Genomic DNA, 17,885 nt, shown 5'->3' with positions numbered 1-17,885 from the left:
CATATGTTAACGTCAAGTCTGGAGTTGACAGAGTAGAGCAAACTATTTGCACAAATATAACAGATAACAATACACACTATTACTTTCAGGGCTTATTCAAACTGAATAGTCTTTATAACATTACTATTAATATTCACTGTACAATTACAAATCGGACATAGGTTCAGTATTACTTTTCAAACATTTTCCTTGCTCACATAAAATTGTAAATGTGGTTCACTGCAAAATTATGAACTGGTCACAGGTTAAGTCTCTCTCACCTAAATACTTTTCTATTTAGAATGAAAGTTAAATGGAATTCACTAACAGATTACTTCTCACAGTCTTTTGAATAAAGAAGTTACTGTTTTCATAGATAGTTGTCTTTCTATTAATCGTTATGTAGCATGAGCACAATAGGCAAACTATGGATCCTGTTACAACATTAATATGCACTTTTAATACACAAGAGGAACCCAATATTGTACAGAATTTGACTTGAATAGCAAGAGTAATTGAAATTTGCTATAATTAAGTAACTATGTGCATTTGAACTTCTTTCAGTGACCACTGTAGCGGAGCATACTAAACACACTTTCAATACACTAAAGAAACAAGCCCTTAAAAAGTATGAACATGTAACCTTCAACAGTATTAGTTCTCGTCTCTTAGTGCAGTAGAACACAACTTGACATATCTGTAAGAAACTGACTCACCTTTTGCTATTTACAACAGGCAGCAATGTGATCATTTACTAAGCAAAACTTTATAAGCCTCAGTTTTAAGAACTTTTAATTTTGAAGTTGGCAACAAGATATTAATAATCAGTTTTAATAGAAAAATTATTTTCAGCAAGCATCATGTACTCTGGCTCACTCTCTTGCCACATTAACTTTCTTTCAATAAAGGACACTCGGAAAGCACTTTAGCGTGGGAGGAACCCTAAGTGGATATGTGACTGAGGATAAATCACGGTAGGTCCAAGAGTTCAGTTAAAAATTACCTTGTATTTGAGTACACTAAACATCCAATGAGCTGATCCTTCACTGTACATTACTACAGTGTTCCATTACAGTGACTGCGCAATGTGGTGGCGATTGCATGTTGGTAGGTGGATTTGCAGGTAGAATTGCCGGACTCTATCATTTCTTCGTGGCGATGATAGACATCAATTCCAGAATAGCTCCAGCTCTTTATCCATCCATCCGAGGCATTGGAAAGCGCCAGGAAAAGCCTCTGTCAGAACCAACACAATACACAACTTTTACATGAGCAGTTGACAGTTTGGCTCGTCCCCGACTGACTCTTGGTTCCACCTTTTCTACCTAGACCATCCACAATTTGCGCACGCTACACAGTTCCATTCCTGAGGGGAATCACAACACCTTTTACATAAGAAATAACTAAGAACCCTAAGTGAAGGTCAGCAGTTTACATAACAGCAAACAAACATTTTAAATAAAACAGAACGTTTGCATATATTGGTAATTCTACACAAAATTATTTAAATAATATTATTTAATTTTAAAGATAACCAAATAGATTATATGAGGAAGACAAAAGATCATTACAGACATTGTACTTCATTACAATACCGAATTAATCGTACACTAATGACAGAAGTTCAACGATGGGATGTTGAACAAAATAGAAAGCTAAATGAATCAACAATAGGTATGTAATGTCTAAGCTATGGTGTTACAACTGGACCTAATCAGCAGCAGGACCTCAGAAGGTGGCCCTGTACTCTCTTGTTACAAATTCTCTGGTCAGTGCGTAACCAGGTCGAGGCAAAAGTACAGAGCATCCCGGTAGGAAAGAGTCTTCCAGTACACCCTCTTCCGACTGGACCTAATCAGCAGAGACATGGGTACGACTGCCGTTCAGTGCTTCAGGACGTGAGCCCCGTAGTCACTTGTCGGAATTTCTCTCAGGTCAGTGACTGAGGAGTTAAAGGTCCGTACAGAGCAACTGAATGTCGCCCGCCATAAAGACCGACGTCCAGGAGTGATGGTCTGGGGTGCCATTTCTTTTCATCGCAGGAACCCTTCGGTTGTCATCTGCACGACCCTTACTGCGCGGCGTTACGTCGACGATATTCTACGCACCACTATGCCGCTCATCATGGTAATCCATCCTTAGCTTTGAGAGATGAAATAATGAAGGTAGCAGATGATCATGTAGGTAAAAAGACGAGGGCTACTAGAAAGCCCTGTGGATCAGAAGAGATATTGAATTCAATTGATGAAAGGAGAAAATATAAAAACGCAGTAAATGAAGGAAGCGGAAAGAAATAAAAACGTCTCAAAAATGAGATCGACAGGAAGAGCAAAATGGCAAAGCAGGGAAGGCTAGCGGACAAATGTAACGATATAGAAGCATATGTCAGTAGGGGTAAGAGAGATACTGCCTACAGGAAATGAGACAGTTGGAGGAAAGAGACCACCTGTACGAGTATCAAGGGTTCAGATCAGTCCTAAGCAAAGAAGGGAAATCAGGAAGGTTATATAGGGTCTATACAAGGGCGATGTTCTTGAGGACAATATTATGGAAATGGAAGAGGATGTAGATGAGGATGAAATGGGAGATGTGATACTGCGTCAAGAATTTGACAGAGCACTGAAAGATAGAAGCCGAAACTAGGCCCCGGTAGTGGACGACATCCCATTAGAACTACTGACGGCCTTGGGAGAGCCAGTCCTGACAAAACTCTACCATCTGGTGAGCAAGATGTATGAGACAGGTGAAATACCCTCAGACTTCAAGAAGAATATAATAATTTCAACCACAAAGAAAGCATGGGTTGACAGATGTCAAAATTACCGAAATATCAGGATAATAAGTCATCGTTGTAAAGTGCTAACATGAATTCTTTACGGACGAATGGAAAAACTGGTAGAAGCCGATCTCGAGGAAGATCAGGCTGGATTCCGTAGAAATGTTGGAACATGCAGGGCAATACTGACCGTACGACTTACCGTAGAAAATAGGTCAAGGAAAGGCAAACCTACGTTTCTAGCATTTGTAGACTTAGAGAAAGCTTTTGACAATGTTGATTGGAATACTCTCTTTCACATTCTGAAGGTGGCAGGGGTACAATACAGGGAGCAAAGGCTATTTACAATTTGTACAGAAAGCAGATGGCAGTTATAAGAGTCGAGGGGCATGAAAGCGAAGCAGTGGTTGGCAAGGGAGTGAGACTGGATTGTGCCCCCCCCCCCCTCCACCGATGTTAATCAATCTGTACATTGAGCAAGCAGTAAAGGAAACAAAAGAAAAATTTGAAGAAGGAATTAAAATCCATGTAAAAGAAATAAAAACTTTGAGGTTTGCCGACGACATTGTAATTGTCAGAGACAGCAAAGGACCTGCAAAAGCAGCTCAACGCAATGGACAGTGTATTGAAAGAAGGATAAAACGAGGATAATGGAATGTAGTCGAATTAAATCACTGATACAGAGGGAATTAGATTAGGAAATGAGCGACTTAAGTCGTAAATGGGTTTTTCTATTTGGGAAGCAAAGTAACTGATGATGGTCGAAGTAGGGAGGATATAAAAAGTAGACTGGCAGTAGCAAGGAAAGCGTTAATGAATAAGAGAAGTTTATTAGCATCGATTATAGATTTAAGTGTCAGGAAGTATTTTCTAAAAGAACTTACATGGGGCGTAGCCATGTGCGGAAGTGAAACATGGACAATAAACAGTGTAGACAAGAAGAGAATAGAAGCTTTCGAAAAGAGATGCTACAGAAGAATGCTGAAGATTAGATGGGTAGATCACGTAACTAATGAGGAGGTACTGAATAGAATTGGCAGAAGAGGAATTTGTGGCACAGCTTGAGAAGAAGAAGGGATCGGTTGGTAGGACGTGTTCTGAGGCATCAAGGGATCACCAATTTAGTATCGAAGGGAAGCGTGGAGTTTAAAAATCGTAGAGGGATACCAAGAGATGAATACACTAAGCAGATTCAGAAGGATGTAGGGGGCAGCAGCTTTCGGAGATGGACTAGCAGAGGATAGTGTAGCATGGAGAAGTGCATCAAATCATCTTTGGACTGACGACCACAACAAGAACAATGCTGTAAATTATATTCACACCCTTCTTCATTTACCGACTTCTTAAGGGCTGTCACGGAACCACACCCTAACCACAAAAACAGCCCCATTTCATAACGCCACCATCTCTGTACTTCATTGTGACACCACACAGTGGTAGGTAATGTTCTCCAAGCATTCGCGAACCCAATCCCTTCCGTCGGATGCCACAGGAAGTGCGTGATTCATGACTGGGAACCACTCGTTTGCACTCGTACACTGACCAGCGACGTTGCTCTTACACCACCTCAAGCATTGTTCTGCGTATGACGAGCTGCTGGACCATTGTACCCCATTGTTTTTAACTACGTACAGTCAGTCTGCTAGAGGGACCGCTGGTGGCACTTGCGAACTGACGAGTGACTTCTTCCGCTGATTTCATACGAGTTTTTAGAACCACCCTCGACAAAATTGTAGGGTCTGTATCTATAAGTATATGCCTCGTACAGATTTAGATGTTTCTTTACATTTCCACTTCACAGTGATAAAATTTGCCTATACCCCTCCCCCTCCATCTCCACCTGTTAAGAGTCTGTATAAAATTAAGTCATTAATGTCACTCTTGAAGCTGTAGGTTTCAAAAATGGCTCTGAGGTCATCAGTCCCCTAGAACTTAGAACTACTTAAACCTAACTAACCTAAGGACATCACACACATCCATGCCCCTAGGCAGGATTCGAACCTGCGACCGTAGCGGTCGCGCGCTTCCAGACTGTAGCGCCTAGAACCGCTCGGCCACCCCGGCCGGCAAGCTGTAGGTGTACTAGACTGTTTATCCCCTGGTGTTCAGAAAGGTATCCTTTCCCCTCCCCACAACTACCGCCCCCCTGCCACCTGGAAGTTCCATTGAGTAGGTGCAACTATTAGGGTAATGGGATTAGAAGCATTATATTCATTTTTTTCATCAAAAAATATTTCTACTGTCCAGAAAAGTCCCCTCCCCCGAAACCCCCCTCCCCATATCTCCATATCTTCCATTGCATATGTGGAATTAAAATTGTAATAAAGTTTTAATGTCTATGTTCAAGAGGAATCCATATTACTGTTATATTATATTTTGGTATAGGATACGGTGTGAGGTTGGCTTTCATTTTACTCATACAGTACATTAAATTTTACGATGCACCATTATGTAAGCTGATGTTTACATGCTAGTATACGCTATTTTGGATTAATCTATCTGTTTATAATAACATCCTAGCCCGGCAATATAACTTAGCTGACTTACACTACTGGCCATTAAAATTGCTACACCAAGAAGAAATGCAGATGATAAACGGGTATTCATTGGACAAATATACTATAACTGTCATGTGATTACATTTTCACGCAATTTGGGTGCATAGATCCTGAGAAATCAGTAGTCAGAACAACCACATCTGGCCGTAATAACGGCCTTGATACGCCTGGGCATTGAGTCAAACAGAGCTTGGATGGGGTATACAGGTGCAGCTGCTCATGCAGCTACAACACGATACCACAGTTCATCAAGAGTAGTGACTGGCGTATTGTGACGAGCCAGTTGCTCGGCCACCGTTGACCAGATGTTTTCAATTGATGTGAGATCTGGAGAATGTGCTGGCCAGGGCACCACTCCAACATTTTCTGTATCCAGAAAGGCACGTAGAGGACCTGCAACATGCGGCCGTGCGTTATCCTGCTGAAACGTAGAGTTTCGCAGGGTTCGAATGAAGGGTAGAGCCACGGGTCGTAACACATCTGAAATGCAACGTCCACTGTTCAAAGTGCCGTCAAGGCGAACAAGAGGTGACCGAGACGTGTGCCCGCATCTCGTGGTCGTGCGGTAGCGTTCTCGCTTCCCACGCCCGGGTTCCCGGGTTCGATTCCCGGCGGGGTCAGGGATTTTCTCTGCCTCGTGATGGCTGGGTGTTGTGTGCTGTCCTTAGGTTAGTTAGGTTTAAGTAGTTCTAAGTTCTAGGGGACTTATGACCACAGCAGTTGAGTCCCATAGCCATTTGAACCATTTTGAACCGAGACGTGTAACCAATGGCACTCTATACCATCACGCCGGGTGATACGCCAGTATGGCGATGACGAATACACGCTTCCAATGTGCGTTCACCGCGCTGTCGCCAAACACGGATGTGACCATCATGATGCTGTAAACAGAACCTGGATTCATCCGAAAAAATGTCGTTTTGACATTCGTGCACCCAGGTTCGTCGTTGAGTACGCCATCTGAGGTGCTCCTGTCTGTGATGCAGCGTCAAGGGTAACCGCAGCCATGGTCTCCGAGCTGATAGTCCATGCTGCTGCAAACGTCTTCGAACTGTTCGTGCAGATGGTTATTGTATTGGAAACGTCCCCATCTGTTGACTCAGGGATCGAGACGTATCTGCACGATCCGTTACAGCCATGCGGATAAGATGCCTGTCATCTCAACTGCTAGTGATGCGAGACCGTTGGGATCCAGCACGGCGTTCCGTATTACCCTCCTGAACCCCCGATTCCATATTCTGCTAACAGTCATTGGATCTCGACCAACGCGAGCAGGAATGTCGCGATACGATAAACCGCAATCGTGATAGGCTACAATCCGACATTTATGAAAGTCGGAAACGTGATGGTACGCATTTCTCCTCCTCACACGAGGCATCACAACAACGTTTCACCAGGCAACGCCGGTCAACTGCTGTTCGTGTATGAGAAATCGGTTGGAGACTTTCCTCATGTCCGCACGTTGTAGGTGTCGCCACCGGCGCCAAACTTGTGTGAATGCTCTGAAAAGCTAATCATTTGCATATCACAGCATCTTCTTCCTGTCGGTTAAATTTCGCGTGTGTAGCACGTCATCTTCGTGGTGTAGCAATTTTAATGGCCAGTTGTGTATTTTTCGGCAAAAAACGATGTTTCTGTAACATAAAAAATTTCGCCAGTGTAGCTTTACCTGAGGTATTGATGTCATTAAATGGTTTTCTATGGTTTAAGCTAATTTATTTTCGGTAGTTATGAAGTATTTTAACTTACAAAGGTACCTATTGTGTCGCTTCGTGACGTGTAGCGTTTGTATATACGGAATTTCAAGATCTAGCGCACTAATGTAGTGTGTTGACATGGAACCAAAGATTATAATGCACCTCTTAGTAAATCTATAGCACGATTGCTAGCATATGTAATAATTTTAACTGTGACATGGCATTGTCTGTGACTGCGTCCTAGACTGTTTGGCCTCGTTACAACTATCACTGGCTTACTAGTCGCCCATGTGGGCTTCCTCCTCGACGAAAATTATCGTAAACAGCTATTACTGTGACAATTTTTCTACTTACTACGATGGGCTTAAAAGAGCAAATTACTTTTGTTGAAATTATGGTTTAACTTTCCTGCCGTTTATGCCAACAAGTGAAATACTATTTAATCTCATATTTCCCTCTAAACTATGCAATCTCTAATGCTTTGATTTATTCGTTTTAGACTAAGCTTGATGGTAGTCACTGACCGAAACTAATAGCGAATTGTGGAAAATAAATCAGAGCCGAAGGTTTCACGATGAATTTTAACAATTACTAAGCGGCTGATTATCCCCAGCTGGAAACATGCATAATTACACCGACAACAGTTGACTTAGGCACCTTTAGAACGATTGAAATATCCGTTATGGATCTGTTAGTTGGGCGATATCCAGTGACTAGCTGGTGTTCGAAGTCACCGAGTTCTCATGACGGACTCACTCTGCTGTCACTGCTTCTCTACTGACAACACAATCCTCTGCGTCTGTTTTTATATTGTCGAGTGTATCTCTCGTGACATCTGGTGGTAAATTCCGCGTTATGTGCCTATGTCCGGATACTTTTGATCAGATAGTGTATTCTAAACTTCTTCTCCGGGTGTGAAGGATACCAGTCACTAGTTGACCAGTTAAGCCGAATTTTGAAATTTCGCATTTAAGAAATAGTTCAAGCAGGAGAATTCCACAAATACACTCCTGGAAATTGAAATAAGAACACCGTGAATTCATTGTCCCAGGAAGGGGAAACCTTATTGACACATTCCTGGGGTCAGATACATCACATGATCACACTGCCAGAACCACAGGCACATAGACACAGGCAACAGAGCATGCACAATGTCGGCACTAGTACAGTGTATATCCACCTTTCGCAGCAATGCAGGCTGCTATTCTCCCGTGGAGACGATCGTAGAGATGCTGGATGTAGTCCTGTGGAACGGCTTGCCATGCCATTTCCACCTGGCGCCTCAGTTGGACCAGCGTTCGTGCCGGACGTGCAGACCGCGTGAGACGACGCTTCATCCAGTCCCAAACATGCTCAATGGGGGACAGATCCGGAGATCTTGCTGGCCAGGGTAGTTGACTTACACCTTCTAGAGCACGTTGGGTGGCACGGGATACATGCAGACGTGCATTGTCCTGTTGGAACAGCAAGTTCCCTTGCCGGTCTAGGAATGGTAGAACGATGGGTTCGATGACGGTTTGGATGTACCGTGCACTATTCAGTGTCCCCTCGACGATCACCAGTGGTGTACGGCCAGTGTAGGAGATCGCTCCCCACACCATGATGCCGGGTGTTGGCCCTGTGTGCCTCGGTCGTATGCAGTCCTGATTGTGGCGCTCACCTGCACGGCGCCAAACACGCATACGACCATCATTGGCACCAAGGCAGAAGCGACTCTCATCGCTGAAGACGACACGTCTCCATTCGTCCCTCCATTCACGCCTGTCGCGACACCACTGGAGGCGGGCTGCACGATGTTGGGGCGTGAGCGGAAGACGGCCTAACGGTGTGCGGGACCGTAGCCCAGCTTCATGGAGACGGTTGCGAATGGTCCTCGCCGATACCCCAGGAGCAACAGTGTCCCTAATTTGCTGGGAAGTGGCGGTGCGGTCCCCTACGGCACTGCGTAGGATCCTACGGTCTTGGCGTGCATCCGTGCGTCGCTGCGGTCCGGTCCCAGGTCGACGGGCACGTGCACCTTCCGCCGACCACTGGCGACAACATCGATGTACTGTGGAGACCTCACGCCCCACGTGTTGAGCAATTCGGCGGTACGTCCACCCGGCCTCCCGCATGCCCACTATACGCCCTCGCTCAAAGTCCGTCAACTGCACATACGGTTCACGTCCACGCTGTCGCGGCATGCTACCAGTGTTAAAGACTGCGAAGGAGCTCCGTATGCCACGGCAAACTGGCTGACACTGACGGCGGCGGTGCACAAATGCTGCGCAGCTAGTGCCATTCGACGGCCAACACCGCGGTTCCTGGTGTGTCCGCTGTGCCGTGCGTGTGATCATTGCTTGTACAGCCCTCTCGCAGTGTCCGGAGCAAGTATGGTTGGTCTGACACACCGGTGTCAATGTGTTCTTTTTTCCATTTCCAGGAGTGTATATCGTAGTTAGACCATCGCATAGACTCCCCTATGGAGGAAATTGTAATAAGCATCGCTTGTGTAGGGAAACAACTAAAAGTTTTGAAAACAAATAAGTCGCCAGGTCTTGACGGATTACCAATTCGGTTTTACAAAGTCTGCATTTATTGCGTATCTCTCAGCCAGCGCGAAGCCCCAAGCGACTGGAAAAAGGTGCAGGTGGCTCCTGCGTATGAGAAGCATAAAAGAACGGATCCTCAAAATTTCCGACCAATATCTGCAACATTAGTTTATTGCAGAACTCTTGAACGGATTCTCTGTTCGAATATAATAAATTTCATTGAGAGGGAAAAGCTTCTTTCCACAAATCAGCACCGTTTTAGAAAGCATAGCTCGCCCGAAACTCAGCTTGCTCTTTTCTCCCTTGATACACTATGAACTATGGATGGTCAGCAACAGGCAGACGCCACATTTCTAGTTTTCCGGAAGCGGTTCGACACAGTACTCAATTCCAGGCTGTTAAAGAAGGAATGAGCTTATAGAATAACTTCATAAGTGTGTGAGTGGCTCGAAGACTTCTTAGCCCGCATCTCGTGGTCGTGCGGTGTCGTTCTCGCTTCCCACGCCCGGGTTCCCGGGTTCGATTCCCGGCGGGGTCAGGGATTTTCTCTGCCTCGTGATGGCTGGGTGTTGTGTGCTGTCCTTAGGTTAGTTTGGTTTAAGTAGTTCTAAGTTCTAGGGGACTTATGACCACAGCAGTTGAGTCCCATAGTGCTCAGAGCCATTTGAACCATTTGAACTTCTTAAATAATGGAACCCAGTTTGTTGTCCTCGACGGCGAGTTTTCACCAGGGACAGAAGCATTGTCAGGAGTGCCCCAGGTACGTGTGATAGTAGGACCCCTGTTGTTCTCTATACACAAAAATGGTTTGTCGGACAGGGTGGGCAGCAGTCTGCGGTTATTTGCTGATGATGCTGTGCTGTACAGTAACGTGTCGAAGTTGAGTGAGTGTAGGAAGTTACAAGACGATTTAGACAAAATTTCTAGTTGGTGTAACAAATGACAGCTCGCTCTAAATGTGGAAACATGTAGGTTAATGCAGATGAGTAAGAAAAACAAACCTGTAATGTTCTAATGCAGCATTAGTAGTGTACTGCATGACACAGTCAAGTTGGTTAAATATCTAGGCGTAACGTTGAAGAGCAATATGAAATGGAATGAGCACCTAGGGATTGCAGTGGGAAGGTGAATAGTAGACTTCGGTTTATTGGAGGATTTTGGGAAAGTGTGGTTCATCTGGAAATGATACCGCATATAGGATACTAGTGCGACCCATTGTTGAGTACTAATCGATTGCTTGGGATCCACACCAGGACAGGATGATGGGACATGGGTTGAGAGATGGGGGACTAACTTCTATCGTACGAGAGGGAGCTATAGAGGTTAAAAACAGTAGTGGAAGGTAGAGGTTGGAATACACCCAGCAAATAATTAAGGATGTAATTTGGCACAGGAGAGAAGTACGTGGCAATCCCATCAAATCTTTAAGAAAGCTGATGACGCAAAAATGTTTGAACAACAGTTAAGTATTATGAACATACTGGACATACTTCGGGTACTCAAATGGGAATCACTGGGGTGGGGCAAGGCGACGCTTTTTTTTTTTGTTTTTTTTTTTCTTCAAGGGGCAGTATCTAGAAAATTGGCATTTGAGACTGACTACAGAACAATTCTGCTACCGCTAAGGCACATTTCGCATGCGGACATGAAAATGAGATTAGGCAGATTAGGGCTTGTACAGACTGGCAAGTGGGGAGGCTGATTTGGCAGAGGGGTCCATACAGCAGGGTCATCGGTCCCATCGGAGTAGGGAAGGATGGGGAAGGAAGTCGGTCCTGTCCTTTCAAAGGAACCATCCTATTCTCTGCCTGAAGTGATTTAGCGAAATTATGGAAAACCTAAATCAGGATGGCCAGACGCTGGTTTGAACCATCGTCCTCCCTATGCTCATATTGAAGCACATAGACAGTACTTTTACCTCATTCTCTTTGCTAGTGGATTGGGAAAGGAAATGACTGGTGCAGGGTACCCTCCGCCACGTACCATACAGTGGCTTGAGGCGTATGTATGTAGATGTAGATATGTAGATCTAGAAGTAGAAGAGTGAAGCAGCAGTGCTAGCGGATACATTAGCGGTCGAGCTTTCGACCCGAAGTGAGACGAATGTCCTTCATCACGTCAGGATGCGCAACCTGCGCTCGCTGTCGCTGTCGCGGCTGCCGCAGCCGCACCTCGCGCCGGACGACTTCCTCGAGTTCGGCGTCGACCTGGAGGAGGTGCGGGTGGTGCGCGGCAACCTGCGCACCATCAAGAACCACGCCTTCATGCACGCGCGCGCCGTGCGCCGCCTCGACCTGTCCGAGAACGCCATCTCGCTCATCGAGCCGGACGCCTTCACTGAGGTGAGCCCGCTTGCCACGTAGTTCCGTTCAGACTATGCTTTTTTCATCAATCACAAAAAAAGAAATTATGTAACAGCTAATGTCGCAGATTGCATTATTATATCCCGTAATTTTTAAATCTAATGAAATTGGCATACTTTAAATAAAATCAAATCTATTAGGCGATTTCAGATTACTACTGTTGTGTCCCACAGGGTTCAGTATTGGAACCTCTCCAATTCTTGATATCAGATTGGCACATAAGTTTGTGGTTTTTTTTTCTAAGATCGATAAACACAGCACGTAACATGACAGAGCCTTTAGTCATCAATAACAAAATCTCCTTCGCCCTAATGCTGTCGGGCTTTATTTTCCACTAGTATCACTTCACTCAGCCTTTCTGGTCGTTGTTCTCAATTGCGTCTGCAAGACCTCTCAGTTGTTGGAAACATTACCTTCTGCGAACAGTCAGGAGAGCTTCTGTAAAGTTTGGAAGGTAGGAGACGAGATACTGGCAGAAGTAAAGCTGTGAGGACGGGGCGTGAGTCGTGCTTGGGTAGTTCAGATGGTAGAGCACTTGCCCGCAAAAGGCAAAGGTCTCGAGTTCGAGTCTCGGTTCGGCACACAGTTTTAATCTGCCAGTAAGTTTCATATCAGCGCACACTCCGCTGCAGAGTGAATATCTCATTCCGGAAACTATTGTTATTATTAATTTGTCCGTCTACTTGTAGCGCACGCTTTTAACGCCACTAAAAACATATAGCTAACTGATGGCTGGCATATCGAACATGTCATAACCTAAATCCGAATATCTATAGTGACGTTTACTGTTGGGAGAAGAGCCAACACCGTGTTACGAGTGGAGGCCGAAATGCACGCGTTTTAGCTCACGCAGGCTGGCGTGAGGAGGCAAGAACTATACTGACGTGAGGTCTGGAACATAACAAGGAATGAGAATTCAGAAAGCGGATGTCATTAGTTTGATACTTAACTTTAATCCATTAATGATGAACGTCGCTCTTGACGGTACGTGATTCACAATATTATCTGTTCAGAATACATTATTGAATATAGTGATTGAATATGGCGCCTTGCTAGGTCGTAGCAAATGACGTAGCTGAAATGAGAGCGTATGTAGACAGTGAACCATCGCTAGCAAAGTCGGCTGTCCAACTGGGACGAGTGCTTTGGAGTCTCTCTAGACTAGACCTGCCGTGTGGCGGCGCTCGGTCTGCAATCACTAATAGTGGCGACACGCGGGTCCAACGTATACTAATGGACCGCGGCCGATTTAAAGGCTACCACCTAGCAAGTGTGGTGTCTGGCGGTGACACCACATTTACATGTTGAATAAAGTGTGTGCACGCCGTAGTTTTTAACTAATTTACGTTATTTTCATATAGTCCAATAATTGTCACCCTGTATGTCAGCTGGTGTCATGTATTGCTAGTTAGTTTATGAAAAGGTTGACCACCATCAGCTGAGAGCCGATGTTTAGAATGTAGTTATGTGACACAATGCTATGTATTACGGCATTTTCTGTGGTATGTTAACTTTATTGTGAATGTTTTAAAATATGTTTTCTCTTAATGTCGTAGTACTTATACTTTCACGACAATTTTGTTTCACTTGGAAGACCTTATGATGATGTGCTGGTCTCAAACGTGTCAGCAAATATAATTTTAAACAAAACGTGATTTTAGCGACCTAATGAAATACTGATACAAGACGTCCTTAGACGGTATAACCTGGCCCACAGTTTAACCAACTACACGGGGACACGTCTACATTACGTGCTGCAGCTGTTAACGAGTCTGTGCATCTCTAACTTGATCAACAACCAAATGGGCTCTAGTAGTGGGTAGTTGCATATCAGAGAATGCTTCTCCCCAGACATATGTCATTCGCTGAGGTTACCAGATACATGCTGACGCTGCCGCAAGAGCCGCTGCAGGTGTTGGTGAATCTATACAACCTCAGCACGATCGACAGCCTGCTGGGTTGTGTGTTGGGTAGCTGGGACTGGGAGACCACTTCGTTTTGCAGATTGGCCACTCGCTGACCTGGCTGCGGATGGCCCACGGTCTAGCCAGCTCTGTGGGGACGCTGCCACACGAGGCGTTGCGTCCGCTGGTCAACCTGGAGAGCCTCGACATGAGCAACAACCGGTTGCGCACCATGCCCGAGACCTCGTTCCACTTCCTCCGGCGGCTGCGCGTGCTCCAGCTCCAGGACAACCAGATCGAGCACGTGCCCAAGGGCACCTTCCAGGTGGGCCTCAGGATAACATCACCGTGTTCACACTTGTAGAGTCCGTCCATCAAAACAAACTCATTTTCACAAACACTTTATTCATTCCCAACATTTCTCAACAGCTACAAATGCAAACAATTTTTTTCTTTTATTTTCGCCGTCTAGCGGGGAGGAGGGTATAGAGCCATCAGTCTACTGAGTGAATTTATTTGGCCTTTCGCGACATCCTCTTCTGCGCCAATCTCTTAATTTCACACAGCATCCTCAACTACAATACTGGCCATTACATTTGCTACACCAAGAAGAAATGCAGATGATAAACAGGTATTCATTGGACAAATATAATATACTAGAACTGACATGCGATTACATTTTCACGCAATTTGAGTGCATAGATCCTGAGAAATCAGTAGCCAGAACAACCACATCTGGCCGTAATAACGGCCTTGATACGCCTGGGCATTGAGTCAAACAGAGCTTGGATGGGGTATACAGGTGCAGCTGTTCATGCAGCTACAATACGATACCACAGTTCATCAAGAGTAGTGACTGGCGTATTGTGACGAGCCAGTTGCTCGGCCACCGTTGACCAGATGTTTTCAATTGGTGAGAGATCTGCAGAATGTGCTGGCCAGGGCACCACTCCAACATTTTCTGTATCCAGAAAGGCTCGTACAGGACCTGCAACATGCGGCCGAGCTTTATCATGCTGAAATGTAATGTTTCGTAGGCATCGAATGAAGGGTAGAGCCACGGGTCTTAACACATCTGAAATGTAACGTCCACTGTTCAAAGCGCCGTCAATGCGAACAAGAGGTGACCGTGACGTGTAACCAATGGCACACCATACCATCACGCCGGGTGACACGCCAGTATGGCGATGACGAATACACGCTTCCAATGTGAGTTCACTGCGATGTCGCCAAACACGAATGCGACCATCGTGATGCTGTAAACAGAACCTGGATTCATCCGAAAAAATGACGTTTTGCCATTCGTGCTCCCAGGTTCGTCGTTGAGTACACCGTCGCAGGCGCTCCTGTCTGTGATGCAGCGTCAAGGTTAACCGCAGCCACGGTCTGCGAGCTAGTAGTCCATGCTACTGCAAACGTCGTTCGTGCAGATGGTTGTTGTCTTGCAAACGTTCCCGTCTGTTGACTCAGGGATCTAGACGTGGCTGCACTATCCGTTACAGCCATGCGGATAAGATGCCTGTCATCTCGACTGCTAGTGATTCGAGGCCGTTGGGGTCCATCGCGGCGTTCCGTATTACCCTCCTGAACCCACCGATTCCATATTATGCTAAAAGTCATTGGATCTCGACCAACGCGAGCAGCAATGTCGCGATACGATAAACCGCAATCGCGATAGGATACAATCCGACCTTTATCAAAGTCGGCAACGTGATGGTACGGCCGACCGCAGTGGCCAGCGGTTCTAGGCGCTGCAGTCCGGAACCGCGCGACTGCTACGGTCGCAGGTTCGAATCCTGCCTCTGGCATGGATGTGTGTGATGTCCTTAGGTTAGTTAGGTTTAAGTAGTTCTAAGTTGTAGGGGACTGATGACCTCAGATGTTAAGTCCCATAGTGCTCAGAGCCATTTGAACCATTTTTTTTGATGGTACGCATTCCTCCTCCTTACAGGAGGCATGACAACAACATTTCACCAGGCAACGCCGTTCAACTGCTGTTTGTCTATGAGAAATCGGTTGGAAACTTTCCTCATGTTAGTACGTTGTAGGTGCCACCACCGGCGCCAACCTTGTGTGAATGGTCTGAAAAGCTAATCATTTGCATATCACAACATCTTCTTCCTGTCGGTTAAATTTCGCGTCTGTAGCACGTCATCTTCGTGGCGTAGCAATTTTAATGGCCAGTAGTGTGTATATTATTGGAACGGAGTTCAATAAGTAATGCAACACATTCTTTTCTGTCAGTTTCGGTTGAACAAATGTGGAAATTTCTGTGGAACGTCGTGGAATATTCTCCCTTCAGGTCCTGTCGTTTTATGAAGTCCCAAAAGGTGGCGGCGCTATGCGTAACGTTAAAAATGGCGTCTGTAACGGAGTAACGTTCCAAGCAGAGAACTGTCGTTGAGTTTCTTTAGGGGGAAACCCAGAGCATCGCAGGTATTCATAGGCGCTTGCAGAATGTCTGCACCGACCTGGCAGTGAACAAAAGCACGTCGAGTCGTTGGGCGAGGCGTCTGTCATCATGGCAACAAGATCGAGGATAACCTGTCCCACCTCCCGCGTGCCGGCCGGCCATACACAGCTGTGACTCTTGTAATGTTGGAACTTGCGGATACTGTCATTCGAGGTGAGCGATGGATTCCTAGTAGACACCATGCTGTACAACTGGTAGTGCTGACACACTCGTCCATCAGTTGGGGTACTCATAGGTGTGTACCCGCTGCATTCCACCCGCCTACCCACCTCCCGACTTCCATCTGTTTGGCCCTAAGGATGCACTCCGCTGGAAGCAGTATGTGGTTGGTGTGGAGATAACTGAGGCAGCAAGACGTTGGCTCCGACGTCGTCCCATTCAATGATGCTATGCGGGAATACAGGACCTCCCAGTAAGGAAGCGTGAGGGTCGCACTGAATCGAGATTATGTTGAAAAATAGGGTTTTGTAGCCAAAAGAGTGGAGGATGACATGATGGAGTCCTGAATAAAACCAACCTGCTTTAAAAAAAATAAATATTGCATTACTTATTGAACACCTCTAGTATATACTGGTGTCCCTCTCTTCCCCCTCAATGATTGCTCTCTGATGTACCCTTTAGTACGGTGGGAGGTCGGTATTCCTGTCCTGTCATCGTATCCCTTCTTCTAGTTATAGTTTTTCACATACAGGAAATTCCCGTTACTAACTCCCAGGACTTGTAGAAGGGAGAGAGTACATTATATTTTGAACAGGAACCCATTTCCGGAATCGTACCGTTTCCATTCTCGACTGTTTCAATTCAGATGTTTTACTCATTCACTTCTGCTGGAGAAACTGAATTCGGCGAGAGGTCGGACAGTTATTAGGCAAAACAAAAGCAAACATAAAGAAACATCTGTTTATCACATAAACACATTTGTCTGTATTAACATTTAAACATTATGGCAAAAGAAAAAAGAATCCAGCACACTGTACGTGCAGAACAGTACTGATGCGTTAGAACAGCGGCTCGATATGCCGATCTTCAATAATTTTACAGACATTGTACCTACGAAGCATGTTCTGGTCCAGGACAGGCAACTCTGAGACTTTTCTCTTTCCCTCAGTAGACGTGGACGCGTTGCACATCTGAATTGAAACCGTCACAGAACGGAAACGGTACGTATCCGCACATGGGATGCTATTCAACATATTGTGTACACACTCACATCTACAAGTCCTAGAAGACTTCCGAACAACCTGTATTTATTACCTCTATAATCCTGTGGATGTAATTAAGTAATATAAATTATTACAATGCCCTGTTCGTAGAATAGAGAATAGTGTTCTCATTTCATCTTCCTTTATAACACCACTCCTCAACTCCTTTGATTCTCTTTTTTTTTTTTTTCAGGCTTCCCAGCAGCTTATGATTCACTTATATACAGTACTGTTTATCAGTTTATCGGCTTCAAAAATTTCTTTCTCAACTTACGATCTCTTTTGATAATAACAGACTTGATTTTGAGATAAATCCTCTTTTTATCTGTTCTATTATGTTTGTTGTATCCTGCGTGTTTCGTCCGTTATGCGTTACCTTGCTTCCAAATTGATAAAATTCCT

At 45.2% G+C, this 17,885-nt stretch overlaps 1 protein-coding gene across 1 annotated transcript in view; it reads left to right on the top strand.

Annotated features, from left to right (window-relative positions):
- Positions 1-17,885, top strand: part of LOC126214856 (chaoptin) — a 270,750-nt gene that overhangs the window by 130,135 nt on the left and 122,730 nt on the right. Inside the window, exons 7-8 of the mRNA XM_049941491.1 lie at positions 11,664-11,883; positions 13,909-14,133. Coding sequence (XP_049797448.1) covers positions 11,664-11,883; positions 13,909-14,133 — 445 coding nt within the window. The remainder of the gene's footprint in view (positions 1-11,663; positions 11,884-13,908; positions 14,134-17,885) is intronic.

The sequence above is a fragment of the Schistocerca nitens genome, chromosome 12 (genome assembly GCF_023898315.1).
Source record: "Schistocerca nitens isolate TAMUIC-IGC-003100 chromosome 12, iqSchNite1.1, whole genome shotgun sequence".
Classification (NCBI taxonomy): domain Eukaryota; kingdom Metazoa; phylum Arthropoda; class Insecta; order Orthoptera; family Acrididae; genus Schistocerca; species Schistocerca nitens.
This window is presented reverse-complemented; position numbering and strand designations above follow the sequence as displayed.